This window comes from Ursus arctos, unplaced genomic scaffold (genome assembly GCF_023065955.2).
Source record: "Ursus arctos isolate Adak ecotype North America unplaced genomic scaffold, UrsArc2.0 scaffold_32, whole genome shotgun sequence".
NCBI classification, from domain to species: Eukaryota; Metazoa; Chordata; class Mammalia; order Carnivora; family Ursidae; genus Ursus; species Ursus arctos.
In genome coordinates this window covers 17,254,772-17,274,113 of record NW_026623008.1, presented here as the reverse complement: position 1 = coordinate 17,274,113, position 19,342 = coordinate 17,254,772, and the positions used below count along the sequence as shown (strand labels likewise).

General features: G+C 38.6%; 1 protein-coding gene across 6 annotated transcripts; it reads left to right on the top strand.

The window, feature by feature from the left end:
* The first annotated feature begins 6,087 nt into the window (after nucleotides 1-6,087).
* On the top strand, nucleotides 6,088-17,966 carry SRSF10 (serine and arginine rich splicing factor 10). Of its 6 annotated transcripts, XM_057305123.1 has the most exons (7): nucleotides 6,089-6,273; nucleotides 7,739-7,845; nucleotides 11,357-11,458; nucleotides 12,654-12,816; nucleotides 13,051-13,104; nucleotides 13,238-13,339; nucleotides 16,669-17,966. In XM_057305123.1, the coding sequence occupies exons 1-7, from the start codon at nucleotides 6,209-6,211 to the stop codon at nucleotides 16,727-16,729; spliced, it is 654 nt and encodes a 217-aa protein (XP_057161106.1). In that variant the 5' UTR covers nucleotides 6,089-6,208; the 3' UTR covers nucleotides 16,730-17,966. The 6 variants fall into 6 exon arrangements, with proteins under 6 accessions (XP_057161102.1, XP_057161106.1, XP_057161105.1 ...); XM_057305119.1 differs by lacking the exon at nucleotides 16,669-17,966 and having other exon boundaries at nucleotides 6,088-6,273; nucleotides 13,054-13,104; nucleotides 13,238-15,307; XM_057305122.1 differs by lacking the exon at nucleotides 13,238-13,339 and having other exon boundaries at nucleotides 13,054-13,104.
* Nucleotides 17,967-19,342: the final 1,376 nt, after the last annotated feature.

The window sequence follows — 19,342 nt, the reverse complement described above, 5'->3', positions numbered from 1 at the left end:
TTATTTTTAACTGTGGTAAAATATACATAATATAACAACTTATCATTTTAACCATTTTAAAGTGTACAATTCAGTGACATTTAGCACATTCACAATGTGTAACCATCACCACTATTTAGTTTCAGAATATTTTTATCACCCCCAAAAATCTTGGACCTGTTGAGTAGTCACTCCCCATTTCCCCCTCCCCACCCCCCGGCAACCACTATCTCCTTTCTGTATAGATTCAACTATTCTGGATATTTCATGGAAATGGGATCATACAACATGTAGTCTTTTGTTTCTCGCTTCTTTCACTGAGCATTACGTTTTCAAGGTTCACCAATGTTAAAGCATGGATTGGTACTACACTTCTTTTTATGGCTGAATAATATCCCATTGTATGAATATACCATATTTTATATATCCATTCACCAGTTGATGGACATTTGGGGTATTTCCACTTTGGGGTACTGCAAATAGTGCCGCTATGAACATTCACGTCCAACTTTTTGGTTGAACACCTGTTTTCGGTGCTTTGAGGCTAAAATACCCAGGACTGGAATTACTGGGTCATATGGTAATTCTATGTTTAATGGATTGAGAAATTTCCATACTGTTTTCCACGGTGGCTGCACCGTTTTCATAGATTCCATAGGATTCCATAGATTAAAGGATTCCATAGATTAAAATTTTAGTATGCAGTTTTGCAGTGCAAGACCATCCTGGCATGAATAAAACAAAGTCCCTTCTTTTAAGAAACTGACATTTGGCCTAAGGAGTCAGGGAATAGACAAGTAAATAAATATTAATCTTCTTTTGATTTTTATTTAAAAATTTGATTTAAATTTGATTTAAAAATGTCAAACCCATTCTTAGTATGCAGGTCACACAAAAACAGGCTGCAAGCCCAATTTGGCCCAAGGTGCTATGGTTTTCTGACCCCTGGCACAGATTCCCACATACCAAGGCTGATTGGGCTGCTGCCAACCTGCCAGGTACAAAGATCAAAGCTGCCCTGATATGATTCCTCCCAGTTGGCTACAATCAACCCTATCAGTAGGAAGAGGTAGGGTTACTGTTCCACCATGGGGGTTGGGAGGAATATGTATGGAACCCAGATGATCCAATTAGATCCCTCTGGATATCCCTTGACAGTTGTACTGTGAAGGGGCAAGTGCTGTAACCCTAGCCTGAGAAGGGCATGGTGACCAGGGGCTCAGACCACCACTGGGTAAGCCATCAGGATTTGAAGACACGCTAGTGAGGATAGGGATAGAGGAGGAGGGAGAGAATGAGTACCAGCTGTGGCTACAGGGGCTGTGGTTCATCCCAATAGCCTCCCTCTTCTAAGTTTTCCCCTTAGTAAGAGACACCCCTGGGACCTATGAAGGAGCTGCTACTCAGTAATGTATGGAGAAGGGGATCTGCCTAAGGCTTGAACTCTGGCCACCACGGAAGTGTGCCGCTCAGATCTCCCATCAGGGGTGACCCTACCCAAAGGGTGTAGTTAGTTGGCAGTCTCAGCCATAGTGCCTTCAGGATCCACTGCACCATTTGATCCGAGGCTGCGCTCTTCCCAGGCAGACCCAACCAAAGACTGAGCACAGTGGGGAACCTAGGGCCTGGCCATTTCTGTCCAAGAAAAGATTCCTCAATGGGTGATGAGTTGGTAAAGCTTTCTCTGAGCTGTACTTCAGTATGAGGTTCTTCCTAGCCATCTCTCTTCCTTCCCCCTTTCTTTTCACAGGGTCAAAACTGGTCTGAAGACCTTCCCTGCCCTCTCCGGCTCCCTTTCCCCTTTTTATTTCACAGGCATCAGCCCCAAGAAATCTCTTGCATTTCTTACCCCATCTTGGTATCTGCTTCCTGGAGGACATAACATATAACCTAGCAATTGCCTTTCTAGATATTTACTCATGAGAACTGAAAACATATATACGAAAAAAGACTTGTGCACAAATGTTCATGGAAGTTCCATTCATAATGGCCCCAAACCAGAAACAACCCAAATGTCCAGCAACAGGTGAATGGATAAACAAATTAGAGTACAGCTGTGTGTGTTAGGGTACTCCAGAGAAATAGAACCAATAGGACATGTGTATGTGTATTTATCCATTCATTCATTTATTCATTCATATAAAGAGATGTATCATAAAGAATTGACTCACCTAGTTGTGGAAGCTGAGAAGTTGCAAAATCTGCAGTTAGTGAACTGGAGACCTATGAAAGCCAATGGTGTAAGTTCCAATCTAAGAACAGGAGAAGACCAATGTCCTAGCTCAATTAGACAGGCAGGCAAAATTCCCTCTTATCCAACTTTTTGTTCTATTTCAGTCTTCCACTGAGTGGATGAAAGCTCACCCACATTACGGAGGATAATCTGCTTTACGAAGTCCACCAATTCAAATGTTGGATGAGATCGTCCAAAAACACTTTCACTGATGCACCCAGAGTAATGTTTGACCAAATGTCTGGCATCCCATGGCCCAGTCAAGTTGACTGTGTTTGCTTGCTTTGCGTTTTTCAAACAGTGCCTGACTACAGCTCAGTGATACTCAGTGATCTCAGTACGGAGTCTCCTTGAGAGTCTCTCCCTCTCCCTCCCCCTTCCTTCTGCCCCTCCCCCTTGCTTGCTCACGCGCTCTCTCTCTCTCTCTCAAATAAATCTTTTAAAAAATTATATTTATCAAACTATTTAATGGCCAGGGAAGATATACTTTATAAAATATTTGGTGGGAAAAAAAGGCATTACAAAACTGTATATATAGTATGACTCCCAATTTTCACAATTACATAAATGCATAGAAATGCATAAAGGTTTAATAGTAATTAATTCTGAGTGGTAGGATCACAGGTGATATTTGTTTTCTTTATAGTTTTATTTCCGAAATTTTAAAAATAAACACTGGACATTTATAACTAAGGAAAATGTTATTCTAAGACATTAAAATGAGGCTAAGATAGAACAAGTGATTTTACCTTAAGCAAATTCAAGGCAGCAGTCTATGTGCGAATAGACCCTCTAAGGAATATAATGAACAAATGTGTGCATTCACCATGAATTCACCCACAGAGCAGAACTAGTGAGGGCCAGAGGTTAAAAGAAGAAGCTGAACACAAGTAAATTGATAATGTGTATATTATGTTTGTGCGGCAAAGTTCCCAACCCACAAGTAAGGAATGTCTAAGCTAAGTCCTCCCTAGTCCAGGGAACTTGGCCTGCTGCCTACTCATTAGTGAAAAGCCTTATAGGAAACATCAGGCATGAGTTATTAAATAGATTTTAAAAGCATGGTCCTAATTGATTGTTTGCCCATGGAGACAGAGACCCAGGGCTGAGCACTGTCTGTGACAATTGCCTGAATTAAACGGTTGTACCAGTAAAATTAATCTTGATATATGGCTCCAAGGTTTTGGTTCTGCTTATAGAGACAGGCTCAGAATTCCAAGGTTTTAACACACAGAATTTGCACCAGTGAATCTCCCTTTAGCAAGTAGCACAGCTCACTCAGTCACGATATCTGTGCTACGGCACATAAATTAAAAAAAAAAAAAGCTGTTTCAGGATCAAGGAAATTCATAGTTGTATATTTTACATTTTGGTCTAATTTGTATGGTTCTGAGAATACTATCCAAGGAAAGTGGTTTTCTGACATAAATGCCAATGAAGGGGCGCCTGGGTGGCACAGCGGTTAAGCGTCTGCCTTCGGCTCAGGGCGTGATCCCGGAGTTCTGGGATCGAGCCCCACGTCAGGCTCTTCTTCTATGAGCCTGCTTCTTCCTCTCCCACTCCCCCTGCTTGTGTTCCCTCTCTCGCTGGCTGTCTCTCTCTCTGTCGAATAAATAAATAAAATCTTAAAAAAAAAATAAATGCCAATGAAACATAATTTCTTCAAGAAGAGGTGCAGTACCAACAGACCATTTTCAGAGATTAACATTTGGCCTTGGGGAAAATTACCAGCCCTGGTATTGTGCTCAGAGTGAAATGGGGCGCTCTTAACCACACCGGGCAGCCCTTTGATGAGGGAGTGCTGTACTTCCACAGTTGCTTGGTGGATCTTTCTTCTCCCCCACCTGCAGCGCATCTATAGTTTGGTAAATTGCCCATCTCGAGCTCCAGCTGGCTAAAAGATGCTCGTGGTTTCTGTTTTTCCCACTATCATCTTTTTCAAGGCTCTGGGATCCTAGAGCACAAAAGATCAAAGGGGCATTTGGTATGTGAAGCAGAAAGCAATTCCAGTTAGTAAATATTTGTGCCTCACTTGTTCCTTTCATTTCTCCATCATGATGAGTAATAACAGTAATTGCTAACATTCAGAACAGACTTCATGAGCATGCCACCTGTGCAGGTTACACCGGGTACCACACTCCAAACAACCTTGCACTTGGCTTAGTGCTCTGCTACTGTCATCTTCGTAATTTTTGAAAATTTTCATTTTGCACTGGGCGCCAGAGATTATGTAGCCAATCCTATTACCATTTAGAGGGCAGACTGTTTATAAACCTTTACACATATTAAACTGAGCGGCTGGAGTACCACCTGTGTAAATTTCCTCCATCTCTTAAGGTAATCTACAGAAGGCTGTTTTCCTGCCATTAAAAAATGTCTAACTCAAGAGTGGGGAGTGCTCAGCAAGACCTTCCTACACAACCTACACAACCTTCTGTTTAAAAAAAAAAAAAATTTTTTTTTAACTTTTACACTACTGCCTCATATCACAAATCTGCAATTACTTCAGTTGTTATTTGCTTAGTTTCTATGAAAACCTAAGTTCCATGTTTTTCATCACTGAATTTCCAGCATCTAGCACAATGTCTGACACATAATGGGTAATTAATAAATGTTTTAATAAATTGTGTCCAAGGCTTCTGGGAAAACATAAACGCAGAAAAACAATAGCACAACAGACATCGCCACCCATGTCACGTCATGTAATTGCTTTGGATGCTGATTGATGCAAAAGTAATGCTTTTATGACCTTTTGCAAAATAAAAGCCCACTTCATTAAACAGTAGTTGAGTCCCTGCTATCTGCTTGGCATTGTGCTACATGCCAGAGGCATTTTAATAGGTGATCCCTCATCTCCAAAAGTTGAATCTGATAGAGCAGGGGATTATTCTCAATTTGTGGTCTGGTAAGGGTCCCTAGGACCCTTTCAGGGGGTAAAAAGTAGAGTAAATTATTTTCCTTTTTCGTGCGCAGTCTCTCACAAATATAGAGTGGAGCTTCCCAGAAGCTACATGATGTGTGATGAAGGATAGTGGAATGTGTGCTTGTGTGTTATTATGACCTAAACCTTTTTCCACGTTAAATCCAGTTCAGTAAATATTAACAGCTATAACCCACATAGGCAGAACTTTTTGGCGTCTTTCATAATTTTTAAGAGCGTTAAGAGGTTCTGAGACCCAAATGCTGGAAGGACCATTGCAACATAGGCCGTTGGCAACAAAGAATAGCTATGGATGACTATGGAGACTAAGATGTGAGGTCTGGGTGGGTTCCAATCAAAAGGTTGAGAGCGGCCTTTAATCAGGAGGAAATAGGATGGACAGGTGGAGAAAATGACCGCGAGAAGGGTGTGAGCGCGGGCAGCCCCGACACAGGTTCTCAGAGAGTGCTCCCTGGCGAGGCAGGCCCACCTCTCCGCAAGGACACAGGCCTCCTTCCCTTTCACATTCAATACTAGAGGCTGTAAATTCTTCCCTTGCTGGTCAGCGATCTAATAAAAGCCAGGGCATAACTTGACCAAGACAGGAAGTCGTATGGCGGTCTCTCTGATTTCTAATGTTTAAAACTCTGGTTAGCAATAACTGTAAAGTTTGGCGTAGAGGTTAAAACGTCTGCTTCCTGTCTTAGAAGGGGAGGAAGGGGAAAACCAGTACAAGGCAGAAAAAGGCGGGAAAATAAAGCACTAAAGAAAGAAAGAGCGGGCTTGGGGGAGGGGGAAGAGGCCGCTCAAGAAGCCAATGAATGAGACAGAGGCTGCGGCACGTAGCGCCGTCGCCCGCCTGCGCAGGCGCACGCCCGGTGATCTCGCGGGAAAGAACCGTTGCCGGTCCCGGCGTTGAGCCCAGGTAGGAGGGGGTGGAGGCGGGAGTGAAGTCTCGCGAGAAGAGGCGGTTTCGTAGCGGAGCCCTCTGGCTGAGAGTGTCTGAGGATCCGCCGCCGGATCCGCGGACGGTTTACTGAGCCCGTTAGTGCCCCCGCCAGACTCACGTCGCCGTCATGTCCCGCTACCTGCGCCCCCCCAACACGTCTCTCTTCGTAAGGAACGTGGCCGACGACACCAGGTGTGTACAGAGGAGGGACTCCGGGCCTAACCGGGAAGGCCGCAGGCGCTTGGGGAGGACCCGTGCGGCGGCGGCGGCGCGCTGGGCCGGGGGAGGGGAAGGCGAAGATGGCGGGTCCCGCGCGGGCTTTCGGGCCCCAGCTAGGCCGCGCCGCCGGCTCAACCGCCGCGTGGGAGCGAGGGCGGCTCCCCTGGTCCTCCCAGGCCGCCGCGGGGAACGCGGGCCGCGTGGCGGGGTTTCGGCTCCCCTCCCCCTCCGCACTTCGGAGCCCCTTCCTCCCGGCTTCCTCTCGGCACGTCCAGCCCCGCTGCGGCGGACATCAGCTCCCCATTGATTTGAAGTTCACGTTCTTTGGGGTACACGCCCCCCCGGCCCAGAGATATTTTTTCGGTTTTGGTAGTTAAAAAAATTGCAGCAGGGAAATAACGGGATCGGGGGAGGGGCGTGTATGGCGAAGCATTCGCAACCCTTTTTTTGTTGTGTTATAGTTCTGATTTTTAAAATGTTGGAGATGTTTGGAAAGAGGGAATGTCGAAAATTGAAAGATAAAATTATTCCAGTTAGACAGTGCGAACTAGTTCTTCCCATTTCCCGGAAATAACTGGTCACCCTTTGAGAAGTGAGGTTTAGGAAGTCTACCATTTGGATGTTGATAAGCTAAATTGGATTAATCCAGACCGTGCCTTTGTTCTCACCAATTGCCTTAATTGCTTGAAGTTGCCGTCAGAATTTTTTGGAAAAGATCACATCACTAGAAGAGACATTACGTTTCCCAATCACTCTAACCCCCCAAAAGTCAAATTTATTTTGGTAGCTTGTGTGATTTACGTTTTTCCGTCCTAACTTTAAGTAGGAAAGTAGACAGTGTTATAGCATCTAGAAAAATTTTTCCTTCGTTTTGACCTTTCATTATTTAAGGAGTTATATAGATTTGTGACTTCTATTTTTCAAACCTTTATCTACCTCCTACTAAGTGTCTAACCCTGTCGCTAAAATTTTAGGATGAAAGTACTTGGTATTTTTCATAGTACTAATGTATGTTTGATACTACCAAAAAAAAAACATTAGTAATACTTATATGCAACTTAGTTCTATTGTGCCTTTTATGAAAAATTAAAGGTGTGGTTAGAAACAATAAATAAATTTGTGACCAAGTTTATTAGAGGTCTTTTCCTGTTAATGTAAAATAGTAGAAGATTTTATTACAAACTGCACTATCTTCCAAAAATCTTGGATCTTAGCATTCCTTTTTCAGAAAGATAGATTGCCTGCGTATTTTTCGTTATGTTCTTAAAGTTGGCTCTTGATGTTGAGATTTAGAAAGCTTGTCTGTTTCAGGTCACCCAGGGATACAGCACAGTCCCTTTCATTAATTGACCGATTACAGAAAGATACCTATTTCTTACAAAGAAATTCTTTTAAAGAAGTGAACATAAAAATCGGGGGTCTTTTTATGATGTTTTAGGTCTGAAGATTTACGACGAGAATTTGGTCGTTATGGTCCTATAGTTGATGTGTATGTTCCACTTGATTTCTACACGCGCCGTCCAAGAGGATTTGCTTATGTTCAATATCCTTTCTTCAGATGGCTGATTAGTGAGGGGTGTTGAAGTTTGAAATTCAAGTTTATGTAAGAGGTAACATCTAAAAAGTAGTTTACTTTTGTCCTCTAATGTTTAATGTCTTCAAATTTGTGAAAATTAATTCTGACTCACACATTGCTCTTAACTATTTCTTAAAGTTAATCCAAAAATAGTAAAAATATTTAAATTCCCATTCGTGCTGCTGAAACTCAAATCAGTGATTATAAAATGTGATTTAAATTTGAATACATTTTGGTTGCTACCACCTTTAATGTAAGTCAAATTAAAAGTTAATATGTTCTTGTGCTTAGCAATTAAAGTTTGGTATTGTCTGTTAATTTGAATCACTTGATCAAAAACAAATTGTATAACAATGAGGTAAACTTCTTTAATATTGTCCCCTAATTTGCTGTCCTCTGTTGTTACCTCAGAGAATGTAAAGCTGTACAGTTATGGCGACCCCAAAGAGAAAGCATGAAAGAACCTTTAGAGTAGAGTTCAACACTTAAGGCAAGTAGACAAGCCAAAGACCTCTTAAGGATCAGGCTTGAAGAGAAGGGAGAGTTTGGGAAAAGAAAAAATAAAGAAAAGCTGGAAGAAGGACAAGCCTAATGGGAGACAAAGCCTCGCTTTATCTACAAAAGGGGGAAAAGGTTGTTTTTCAAACTTAAAGATAAAGCCATCTGTCATATTTGGCCAAGCATCTCATGACAAGTCCTTCTGACAAGCACTTAAAGAGTTAAAGGTCAAGATGAAGTTGAATGATGGCCAAGATTAAAGGAGTCATACCTGATGTATCCTACAGAATAACTATTTTCCTTTTTTTTTTTTTAATGTTTTGTAAGCAGTTAATTTTCAAAACTATTCTGGTTTGGTCTAGTGACAAAACCTGTAACTTGATTTATGTGGGCCTTTGATGTTGTGATTGTGGTCTTGTATAAATGCACTCTCTCTTAGCTTGTCAAGTTAAAGTGTACCAGGATATAATGTTGTTAAGCTTAAACTCAGCCTATTTCTGTTTTGGACCAGATGGTAGATCCCATAGGGTAGTAGGCAGTGCTCTTTGGAGTAGCATGAGGTTCTGGGGTCAAGCCGACTCCATAGAGCTGTGCTTAAAGGGGAGACAGGTGCTAGCACTGGGAACTACTTAGAAACAACTCTGGTCTTGTAAGGTCAAATCCACTGGAGATACGACCAGTTTATAGATCTTAAAGAGGCGGGGGCACACGCATACTCCAGACTTCTAAACTTAGTTCTGTGAAGGCTGCTGGTCCCGCGCTGCTTTAGCACATACCGTCAGTTAGCCCTGAGTGGATTGCAGAAGGCCTTATCCCTTGTATGGGTACCTAATCAGGACCTACGGGAAGTCATTCCCTGACCCAGAGTTTTAGCTGACATTACTTCCTTCAGTGAGACAGCAAAGGTTTGGGCTGTGGGCATCGGGCTAGGAAAACTTGTTACACGTGCTTAAATTCAGTGGGTCTCTTGAAACTTAGCAGGGGAAATGTTGAAAGCTGCTATTTCAGCAAAGCTAGTGATCAAGGACAGTTGGGGGAATTGGTTGCAAAGCTCTGTTACAGAGAGGATAAGAGCTATATTTGGCTTGGTTTAAAAAAAAAAAAAAGCGATGCTTTCTGGCTTTCGGTGTTGACCTGATTTTACCTAGTTTGGGATGGCCTGGGAATCAAGATCAACAGTAGTTTGACTCAAGAGAGTATGTGATAGTTGGGCCAGAAGACAGTCATTGTCTAAAGGAGAATCATATACTTCTTATACACAGTCTTTCTGTGGTCTTAAAATAGTTAAAAAGAAGTAGGTCTCAGGATTTTGCAAAGATCCCGAGTACAAATTTCTCCGTAACTAGCATCTGAGTGATATCTGATCCTGTTCTCAATAAGCCTTCTCTTAACATGTATAGTAGAACTTTGCCGTGGTTCATCCAGCCCAGGATTCTGTTTTTGAGGATAGATCCGGAGAATGAGTTAATCTCAATAATTTTTACACATTTTAATCCTCCAAAAAGTAAATTATATTCTGCTTCCTGGCATAGTAAGTAGTATACCCATTAAGTGAACTTTTTTAATACTTTAGAGCTCAACTGCATTACCCTTGAGGGGTATTCAGTTTATAGCACTCAAGGTTCTAAACTCCCTATCAGCCTTTGCCTTTTCATGGTGAAAGCCCCATGATTTTAGGACTTGGGGAAACCTGTCTTTCATTAACATGCACATGATAGCTTGAGGAAGAGGGAGCTGGGAACTTGCTGTGGTCCTTAATTCCTCTCAAAACAAAAAATAGGAAATCTGGTGAGGCAGACCTTTTTAATATCTGGAATAAACAGTAGTATCAGTCTTGAAGGGAGTGTGTCTCTTCAAGGGTGTGTTTTAATCAGCTCAAGATCTGCACTTTTGTCTCTCAAATTTGAGAACTATAAATGGCCAAGTTAGAAGAGTGATTTTTAGGATAGAATGAAAATCTACACCCAAACTTAACCCAGTTCCCTTTCCAAAGCTTTTATATCAAACACTGCTCTGAATATTTGCTTGGATTCCATCCAAATGGTGGTTTTAGGAAAGTAGCTAAATTTGGGCAGAATAACTTTGTAATGCCAAGAGTTCTCATAGTATTGCTGACAGTGAGGGAAGAGGTCAGGCAAGGCAGCAGCCTCCCCCATCAAAAACCGGTACCAGCCGTTCCTGTATCAGGTTCATAAATGTTATCTTGACATTCTCAAGGTGAAAACCAGTCCCAGACCCCCTTCTTTGCGGGGAGCTATATGTTTAGTATTATAGTTAGGGCTTTCCAGTCCAGGAGTCTTTAGAAGTGGTCTGTTACTTCTTGACCGCATGCTTTTACAGTCTGTGCATGGATATAGTACACTTTTGGTATAGTGATATCTTCAGTATTTATTGCTTGATTCTGTCTTGATATCCATAAGTGGATAGCATACCAGTCTTCCCTGTATGGTATAAGAAAGACAATTACATGAAATAATAATGTTAGATATATCAGAGAAAAACAGCAAAATAAATTTGAAGTTAATGCTTTATCTCTTGTAAGGTATATTCTGCTTGCTTACACAAGAACTATTGGCATTTTCTTTTTTTCCTTTGAAGCAAAAATATGAAAAGCAGTTTTGGTTTTATTTTAAGAAATTTTTGTTTTAGTATGCAACATAGAACTGACATTTTTTTTTGTTTTGTAAAACTTAAAACTCAGGAAAAATTTTTGATAGGATTACTTGGTAGTTCAGCTATAACATCTTATTTAATAACTTTATAATATGTAATCCTGTGTGTTTTCAAATGTATGCTGTAGGAAGTCACAAGTGCTTTTATGCTGTGAAGTGTCTATAGCTGAATCAACCAACCCTAAGTGAGGTCTGGATGATTTTCTAAAATAATATTGAGAGATTGTGGATTGTTCCAGACTTACCAACTGAACGTTCATTCATTATCAAAATATGTAAAACTTCCCAAGCCCCTTAACATTTAGCACATTTGAGGATGTCCGCGATGCCGAAGACGCTTTACATAATTTGGACAGAAAATGGATTTGTGGACGCCAAATTGAAATACAGTTTGCACAGGGGGATCGGAAAAGTAAGTATCCTTATGCTTGATATATGTATATATATAATACTTCATTTTTAAACAGTGCTTTGATATCTCTTTTTGGAAGTATTTGCAATTTGTCTATGTTCAAAATCTAAAAAGAGTTTTTGAAAAGATAGAGTATCTCACATACTTTGCAAAAAGGTAGAATGTGAAGATTAAAATGCCTGAAATGTGTTTGGACTTGGGGATGGAATTAAAAGGGAAATAATTTGGAAAGTATTGGGTCTTTTCAGCCGTTCGTCTTCATAAAGATCTTCAAGGTATAATTGGGTATTTGGGTGCTTGGCTGTGGAAATGGACAGATAAAATTGAGAAGGATTACAGGTGAAACCTAGAATCGGTTTTATATTAGTCTGTGGTTTTTATCATGCAGGCAAGCACCAGGTGTTTGCCGCATGCTAATGAGGCAGGAGGACAGGCTCTGGAGTCAGGTAGACCTAGGTTTGAATTTGGGCTGAACCATTTTGTTACTGTGGGCAAGATACTGAAAGAGATGAAAATAGCTGCTGAAGAGAGGAGCGCAGAGGTAGGCACGCAGCCGGTAATTCTGTGGTTCTTGGGTATTTGCTGTGGTATTTATATAAACACACACTTCCAGTATCTGCTTCATAGAATTGAATGAGATAACAGAAATTGAAGACTGTCCAGGGATGCGGGTATGTCTGAGGCATGCAATAAGTGCTCTTCTCCACTTTTGTTGGGATCTCTCAGAACCGTATAACCATGTATCACTGCATTTTGTTACTAAAACATTGTTCGTAGGCTACCAATAAGTATTTTGTCGTTGCTAATTGTGCTCCTAATAAATGAAAACCATGTAGAATAATTCCAGATTGGCAGATGGTTCAGTCATTCATATTTTAATTTGGAAATTTTTAAAATGTGGTGGATTTTCTTAATGTTGAAGTAGTTGCAATATTTTTGGACAACAAGCTAGATGGTGAAAAGGTCTCTGAAAAAAGTAGTTGGGAAGATTGAGAGTGTCATTTTTAATATAAAACAGTATTCTGATAGACGTCCTCAAAAACAAATACCTTTTCCAAGATTAGTAGTCATTATTAACCTTGACACGACCTGGGGGCATAAGGGAAGAGAAAACGGAAATTTTTCCTATAATTTGAAGACTAGAAATACTAGGTTTTAATGTTCTTAAATATTTCTGTTCTGTGTATTTCATTAGCTCCAAATCAGATGAAAGCCAAGGAAGGGAGAAATGTGTACAGTTCTTCACGCTATGATGATTATGACAGATACAGACGTTCTAGAAGCCGGAGTTATGAAAGAAGAAGATCAAGAAGCCGGTCCTTTGATTACAACTATAGGAGATCTTATAGTCCTAGAAAGTAAGTGTGATGTGTAGTACAGTAATCTGTCAGAAAAGATTTATATTTGTTAGCTTTTAATTTTTTTTTATCTTTTTGTACACTTTAATTATATACATTGTATGCTTCATTGAAACTAAAAATATTTTAGTACTTCATTTAAAAAGTTTTATGGCTCACTTTTTTTAATTAGAAACTTTAAAAGACTGTAAATAGACGTTTGTCACTGTTTGCTCTTTCTGATGTACTTTTTAGCAGTAGACCGGCTGGAAGACCACGGCGTAGCAGAAGCCATTCCGACAACGATAGGTAAATAACTTTGCTTTGAAAAAGACTCATATGTTTTTCAATTTCAGAGTGAACTTTTGCTCTAAAAATAACAAATTTGATTAATATAGAATCTAATTTTTACTCTAATTGTATCTCTCCTCTGTTTTGAAAGATTCAAACACCGAAATCGATCTTTTTCAAGATCTAAATCCAATTCAAGATCACGGTCCAAGTCCCAGCCCAAGAAAGAAATGAAGGCTAAATCACGTTCTAGGTCTGCATCTCACACCAAAACTAGAGGCACCTCTAAAACAGATTCCAAAACACATTATAAGTCTGGCTCAAGATATGAAAAGGAATCAAGGAAAAAAGAACCACCTAGATCCAAATCTCAGTCAAGATCACAATCTAGGTCTAGGTCAAAATCTAGATCAAGGTCTTGGACTAGTCCTAAGTCCAGTGGCCACTGATAGTATAAACCTTGATATTTTTAGGCATGTATCATTCATTTACTCATAGTTTGGTTTACTTAAATTATCAGGAATACAATGTTGCAATGATGCTTAAAAAACACTTGTCAGTTTTCCCTGTACCAGGCAAATGGTTATAATTAAAATGATATGCTGTTGAGAAGCCACTCTTAAGAGTCCAGTTTGTTTAATGTTATGGGCAGCTACCAATTTGTGGTGTCTCTGTATATTTTTGTAAAGATTCTCATTTTTTATGCTTGAAGTATTGGTGAAAAGATGTTGGTTGACCATAATTTGCAACATTGTCTTATTAAAAATAAACTTTCATATCCATATTTGGTAGAACTGTTAACCTAGAAATGTAGCTTGCTAATAAGATAGAATGATACAAAAGTGAAGTTGTAGCCACAGTACAACACTGACTGATCAGACACATTTAGGTTCAGGGTGGACCTTTTTGTCTTGTTAAGATGTCTAGGCCCGTGATAATAGTTAATTTATGACCGAGCGTGGAATAGTTCTTTTGTTAACCCCACTGTCTTGGGGAATGATGCCAACTGGTTTAAGTAGGATCTGGGGGAAGATTGAGTTTTTGACTGAAACATGGAGCCTTCACTGTTTTTTTTCTGGTTTCTGTGAGGATTTGGAACATATAAACATCAGAAGAACTCACCTTAAAATTTGAGCAGGTCAATGATGGCAGAAATAATTTTAAGGGAAAAAAATGCTCTCATGTAGTTACTCTAAACTTGAAGGAGCATTGTTGGACATATTGCTTAGTTTTCTTACTGCTGTTAAAAAGCAGCAAGTAAATTGTTTCAAAGTAGATTTTGTTTATGCATATGCATAGTGCAAAAGAACTGAGTTTTGATGCTTATAGCACTCAGTCTGTGCATTTGTATCAAAATTTGCCTACCGCTTTATGAAGGAGGCTTGTTCTTCACACCTCAGCTTATTTCATGTGAGGCAAGTTGAGAGAGAACACTCTCATTCTAGGTGATTCTATGGTGCCATGAAATTTAAAATATTTTGGAAGAAGAATTAAGAGTCACAGCTCTGAGTTTGATTGATTAATCAATGTAGTTCCTGGCAGTACCTGACTAAAAAAGAAAAGACCCTAACCATTTATAATATCTAGCATTTCTCTGAGAGATCGTTTGGGGGGCAATAAAAGGGACATGTCCTATCTCATTTCAGAATAAAAGCTAGCATCTTTAAAAATTTTAGATTGCTTGCTTGCAGGTATAAGAAAGAAATATTGTGGGGAAACGATTCCTTTTAGAGGATTACTTTTTTTCAATTTTGGTTTTAGTAATATAGGCCTTGCCTGTAAAGAACAAAAGATGGTTTTTAAATACTGTTTGTGGAATGTGTTTAAAGGATTGATTCTAGAACCTTTGTATATTTGATAGTATTTCTAACTTTCATTTCTTTACTGTTTGCAGTTAATGTTCATGTTCTGCTATGCAATCATTTATATGCACGTTTCTTTAATTTTTTAGATTTTCCTGGATGTATAGTTTAAACAACAAAAAGTCTATTTAAAACTGTAGCAGTAGTTTGCAGTTCTAGCAAAGAGGAAAGTTGTGGGGTTAAACTTTGTATTTTCTTTCTTATAGAAGCTTCTAAAAAGGTATTTTTATATGTTCTTTTTAACAAATATTGTGTACAACCTTTAAAACATCAATGTTTGGATCAAAACAAGACCCAGCTTATTTTCTGCTTGCTGTAAATTAAGCAAACATGCTATAATAAAAACAAAATGAAGGAAATAATGATTAACTGGAATTATTATAGTTTTGGATGAGATTCTAAAATAACAATGGAAACAATTCTTTGTAGATTTAGGAGTATTTTTAATCAGTGTTGCACTAGGCACAGCTAACTTTTCTTTGGAAATGATAGAACTTGCCAGAAAGGTACATCTTTTATATACTACTTAAAAATTCCTTATGTAATGTCAAAGTTGTTTCATGATTGCTTATTAAGCCCCTTGGGTTAAATAACATAGAAATTATTGGTAGTATTAAGATAAGTATTAAAATGAAATTTGAGTCAGCTAATTATAAATTTATATTTTGATTATTGGATGGACCAATAATTCTGCTCTTCCCGTCCTAAACAAGATGCATTGGGCCTTGTATTTATGGCTTGATTTTTAAAATACTTTTGCATTGAATGTCAGTGAGCAGTTAATATTAAGTAATAACCACTTTGGGGAACCGGTTTAGGTATTTTATGGTTTGAATTCTAGCTACTTTATAATGACAACAGTTATAGCTGATACTTAGTATTTATGATGTGCCAGACACAGTCCTAAAATTTGATGTGTTAACTCACTTTTCACAAAACCCTAGGAGAAAGATACTTTGGTTTACCCCATATCACAGATAAGGAAATTGAGACACAAAAGGCTGTAAAAGGCAGATCTAAGATTTGAGTCCAGGCCTGGTCCTTATTGATTTTTGTTTGTAATGGTCTATAATTTGAGGAAAGTAGATTGAGGCGATAGCCCATTGAAACTGTTCTCAGTCTTTGTGTAGAAACAGAAGGCCTGATGATTCCATTTTCATTTTTTATTTATGTCACTTAATTTGACTCACCCTATTTCCTTGAGAACTTTATGTTACTTCTAAAGTGACATACCTAACAGTTTCAAAAGGACTAAATGATAGTTGAACCCGTGTTAGTTAGGATCCTGCTCATACTTGATGAGGATCCTTACACAGTGCTCTAATTTTGGGCTTCATAGTTCACAATTACGGAGTATCTACTGTGTGTCTGGCACTGTTGTCAATTATTAGAGTAGATCATATGAAGACTCAAGGGAGGACTGACACTTCACATCTCTTTTTACTTAAGATCTCTGCGTTTTGTTTTGTTTTGTTTTGTTTTGAAGCCAAGTAAGCAAGAAGAAAAATGACAGATAATGCTTCAGTGAGAAAGGAAAGGTGCTACATAGAGTATGAGCTGTTAAGTTTACAACCCAGGGAAAAGACCTGGGAATTATTGTACTATTCTCTTGAAAATTTGGCCCAGTAAGCTGCTACATCCAGTTCAACTAACAAAATCCTGTATACCACAGAGAAGAATACAGAAAACCAAACTGACAAACATCCTTCTTTTATTTAAGACCAAACTGCAGCTGGAATACCCAGTACAGTTCTGCTTACTACACTTCAAGAAAGATCTGAGAAAGCGGAAAAAGAACCAAAGAAGGGCAGTTCAAGCGACCAAAGGGTGGGTGGAAGGTGCTGCAGTATGAATACTGTACGAATATTTTGACTCTGGTCTGAAAAGATAAAAGAATGTTATCGAAACTACATGGAATAATTGAAGTCCCTTCAAGTTTGAAAGTAAGCATTTTAGGACAAATAAAAGGAAATTCAACTTTGTACTTGTGGAAACTAATCCCTAAATCTGAATAGGTTTATATTGATTCGTGGATAACAGGTCCATAATAAATGATTGGAAACTAGGATGTCTGAATATCAAGGAAGACAGCCATAGTCTCTTACAGTGCCTCTATTGGTCTGTCTCAAACTGAATTGGGTGAGAAAAGGTATGGTCCAATATAAACTTTTTCTTGGTTATCTCTTAAAGTCAGTTCCATATTTGCTGTTGGCAAATCTTGCCTTTGTTTATTCCAGTGCCAGTGTTTTTCTGCTTAATGATTTATTTGTTGGCATCTAAGTTTATTTACTTGTGTGCCATGTACAGTTTACATCTTCCTTACACTCTTCCCCAGGTAAATTCCAATTATAATACTTGACATCTAGCTAAGAGGGTCCATCTCTTCTCACCTCTGTCCTAAGTCAGTATATTCAGCAAACATTTATTTACTGCCCTTCCTGTGGGCAAAAATTGTACTGGGTGATTGGGGAGAAAATTCACTTATTTAATAAATGTCTACTGAGCACAATCTAGTGAATCATTACAGTATGGCCTCATTGTTTTGAGGTGTATTCGTAACTATTTTACACCATTCATATCTTAATGTAATTATAAAACCCAGAATACTATCAAAGATAATTTTGTGGTTATCTGCCATTTAAAAGTATCCAGTATTTGTTTGCATCCCATTAATACAAATAATGAAGAAATGTTTTAATCTGTAATAAACTGATTTATTGTGCAGTGACTGTAATATACTAGAGTTATATTAAATTGTTAACTCTGCCTCCTCAAACACATATTAGGAAATAATCCCCAAAATAAGTATTTAACTTTGCATTAGATATAAAGGAGACTCTGGGTGCTATAATTAGATTATTTTGAGGCAGACAGAGAGCTGTTATCCCAACTGATTTAGTATGTTCTGTAATTGAGAAAATGTTCACCAGATTATACTTTTTAGTGATTTACATGTACATTTTATAGGGGACATGTTCTGTGTATAGTGAATAAATAACTTTTATAGTATCACAAAAATGTTTTGGATTCCTTAGTTCCTTATTAGGATATGAAGTTTGTTTATCTATACATTGACTCTCCATCACTCATATTTGATTTTTGTCATATTTCTGCCACATACTTTAAGCTTTTCATGTACAGTTATTCATCTAGAAATATGAAAGTGTTTAAGCCTTTAATTTATAAAAATTTTTGAAAATATTGCAGAATACACGTAACTGTGGGAGATACGAAATGGAGGTATTTTTACCCCCATTTGATTAAAAAATTTTTTTCAAACTTGCCTAAGATCACACAGCAAATAAGTGGCAGATCCCAGGTTAGAGTTCATGGTTTTTTTCATTTGGTTCCTCTTCACTGTTTTGTGCCCTTTTTTTTTTAATCAAATGGGAAATTTTTTATAACAATAAAAGTAATATAATGGAATATAAAGTTCACATAGAAGGAAGATTAATAGATTTATGAAAAAATTTTAATATCAAAAAGTATTTTGTTTGTACTCTTTCTGGATGAAAGAGAGGTTAAATATAACACAAGATCTCACAGCTATTGTGATTCAGGCTCTCCATCCTGGCTTTCCAAATTTCAACCTCCTTGTGTTGCTTTTTGACCATATTCTTGTTTACAAAATCCTGAGATACTTTGGAAAAGGGAGCCTGTGACTTAAAACAGCACAGCCTGATAGCCGAGGAATAAACTTAATGGCATTTCTACCAGGAGGTCGGAGCTTTTTAGGAGTAAATTGTTCTCATTGATAAATGATGTAAGCAGCCTATTTTCATTTAACTATTGGCATCTATAAGACGTCGATAGTTGCTATAGAAAAGTTTCCTTCTCTTGGGTTTTTTTCCTCTGTCCCCCTCCTCCAACAGTGTTGGTTACGTTGATTGCATTGTGTTTCTATGTATTCCTAACAGTTGTTTCACCCTACTGAAATCCGGACTCTTTATTTGGAATAAAAAGCAAGGCATGTAAATTCCTTTCGTTGATAACTGACAGAGTAGTTTGTAAAGAAGAAAAGGCCTTTGTGTTTAGTTTTTTGTAGATCCCATCTCTTTGAATGCTAGAGTGAAATAAACTGGTCTAGGAGCCAAAAAATTTGGGGGTTTTTTTGTTTTGTTTTCCTTAGGTTTAGCTCTGCCTTCCACGTTTGTGACTGGGTAGGCTTTCGTCATTTGCGTAAGAAGCTTCAGAGATGTACTCTCCCTCCTGTTTTACAGAGTAATTGCCAATGAGAATGCAATTAAAGAAACTAGAAAACACCCAAAACCCTTCAGGTTTTTTTTCCCACCTTGTGCTTGCTTCTGGGAAGAATAGAACTTAACCAGAAATTAAATGTAAGGATAGGTCATGGACCCACATTCGTGTATACACTGCCATCAAAAAGATAATGG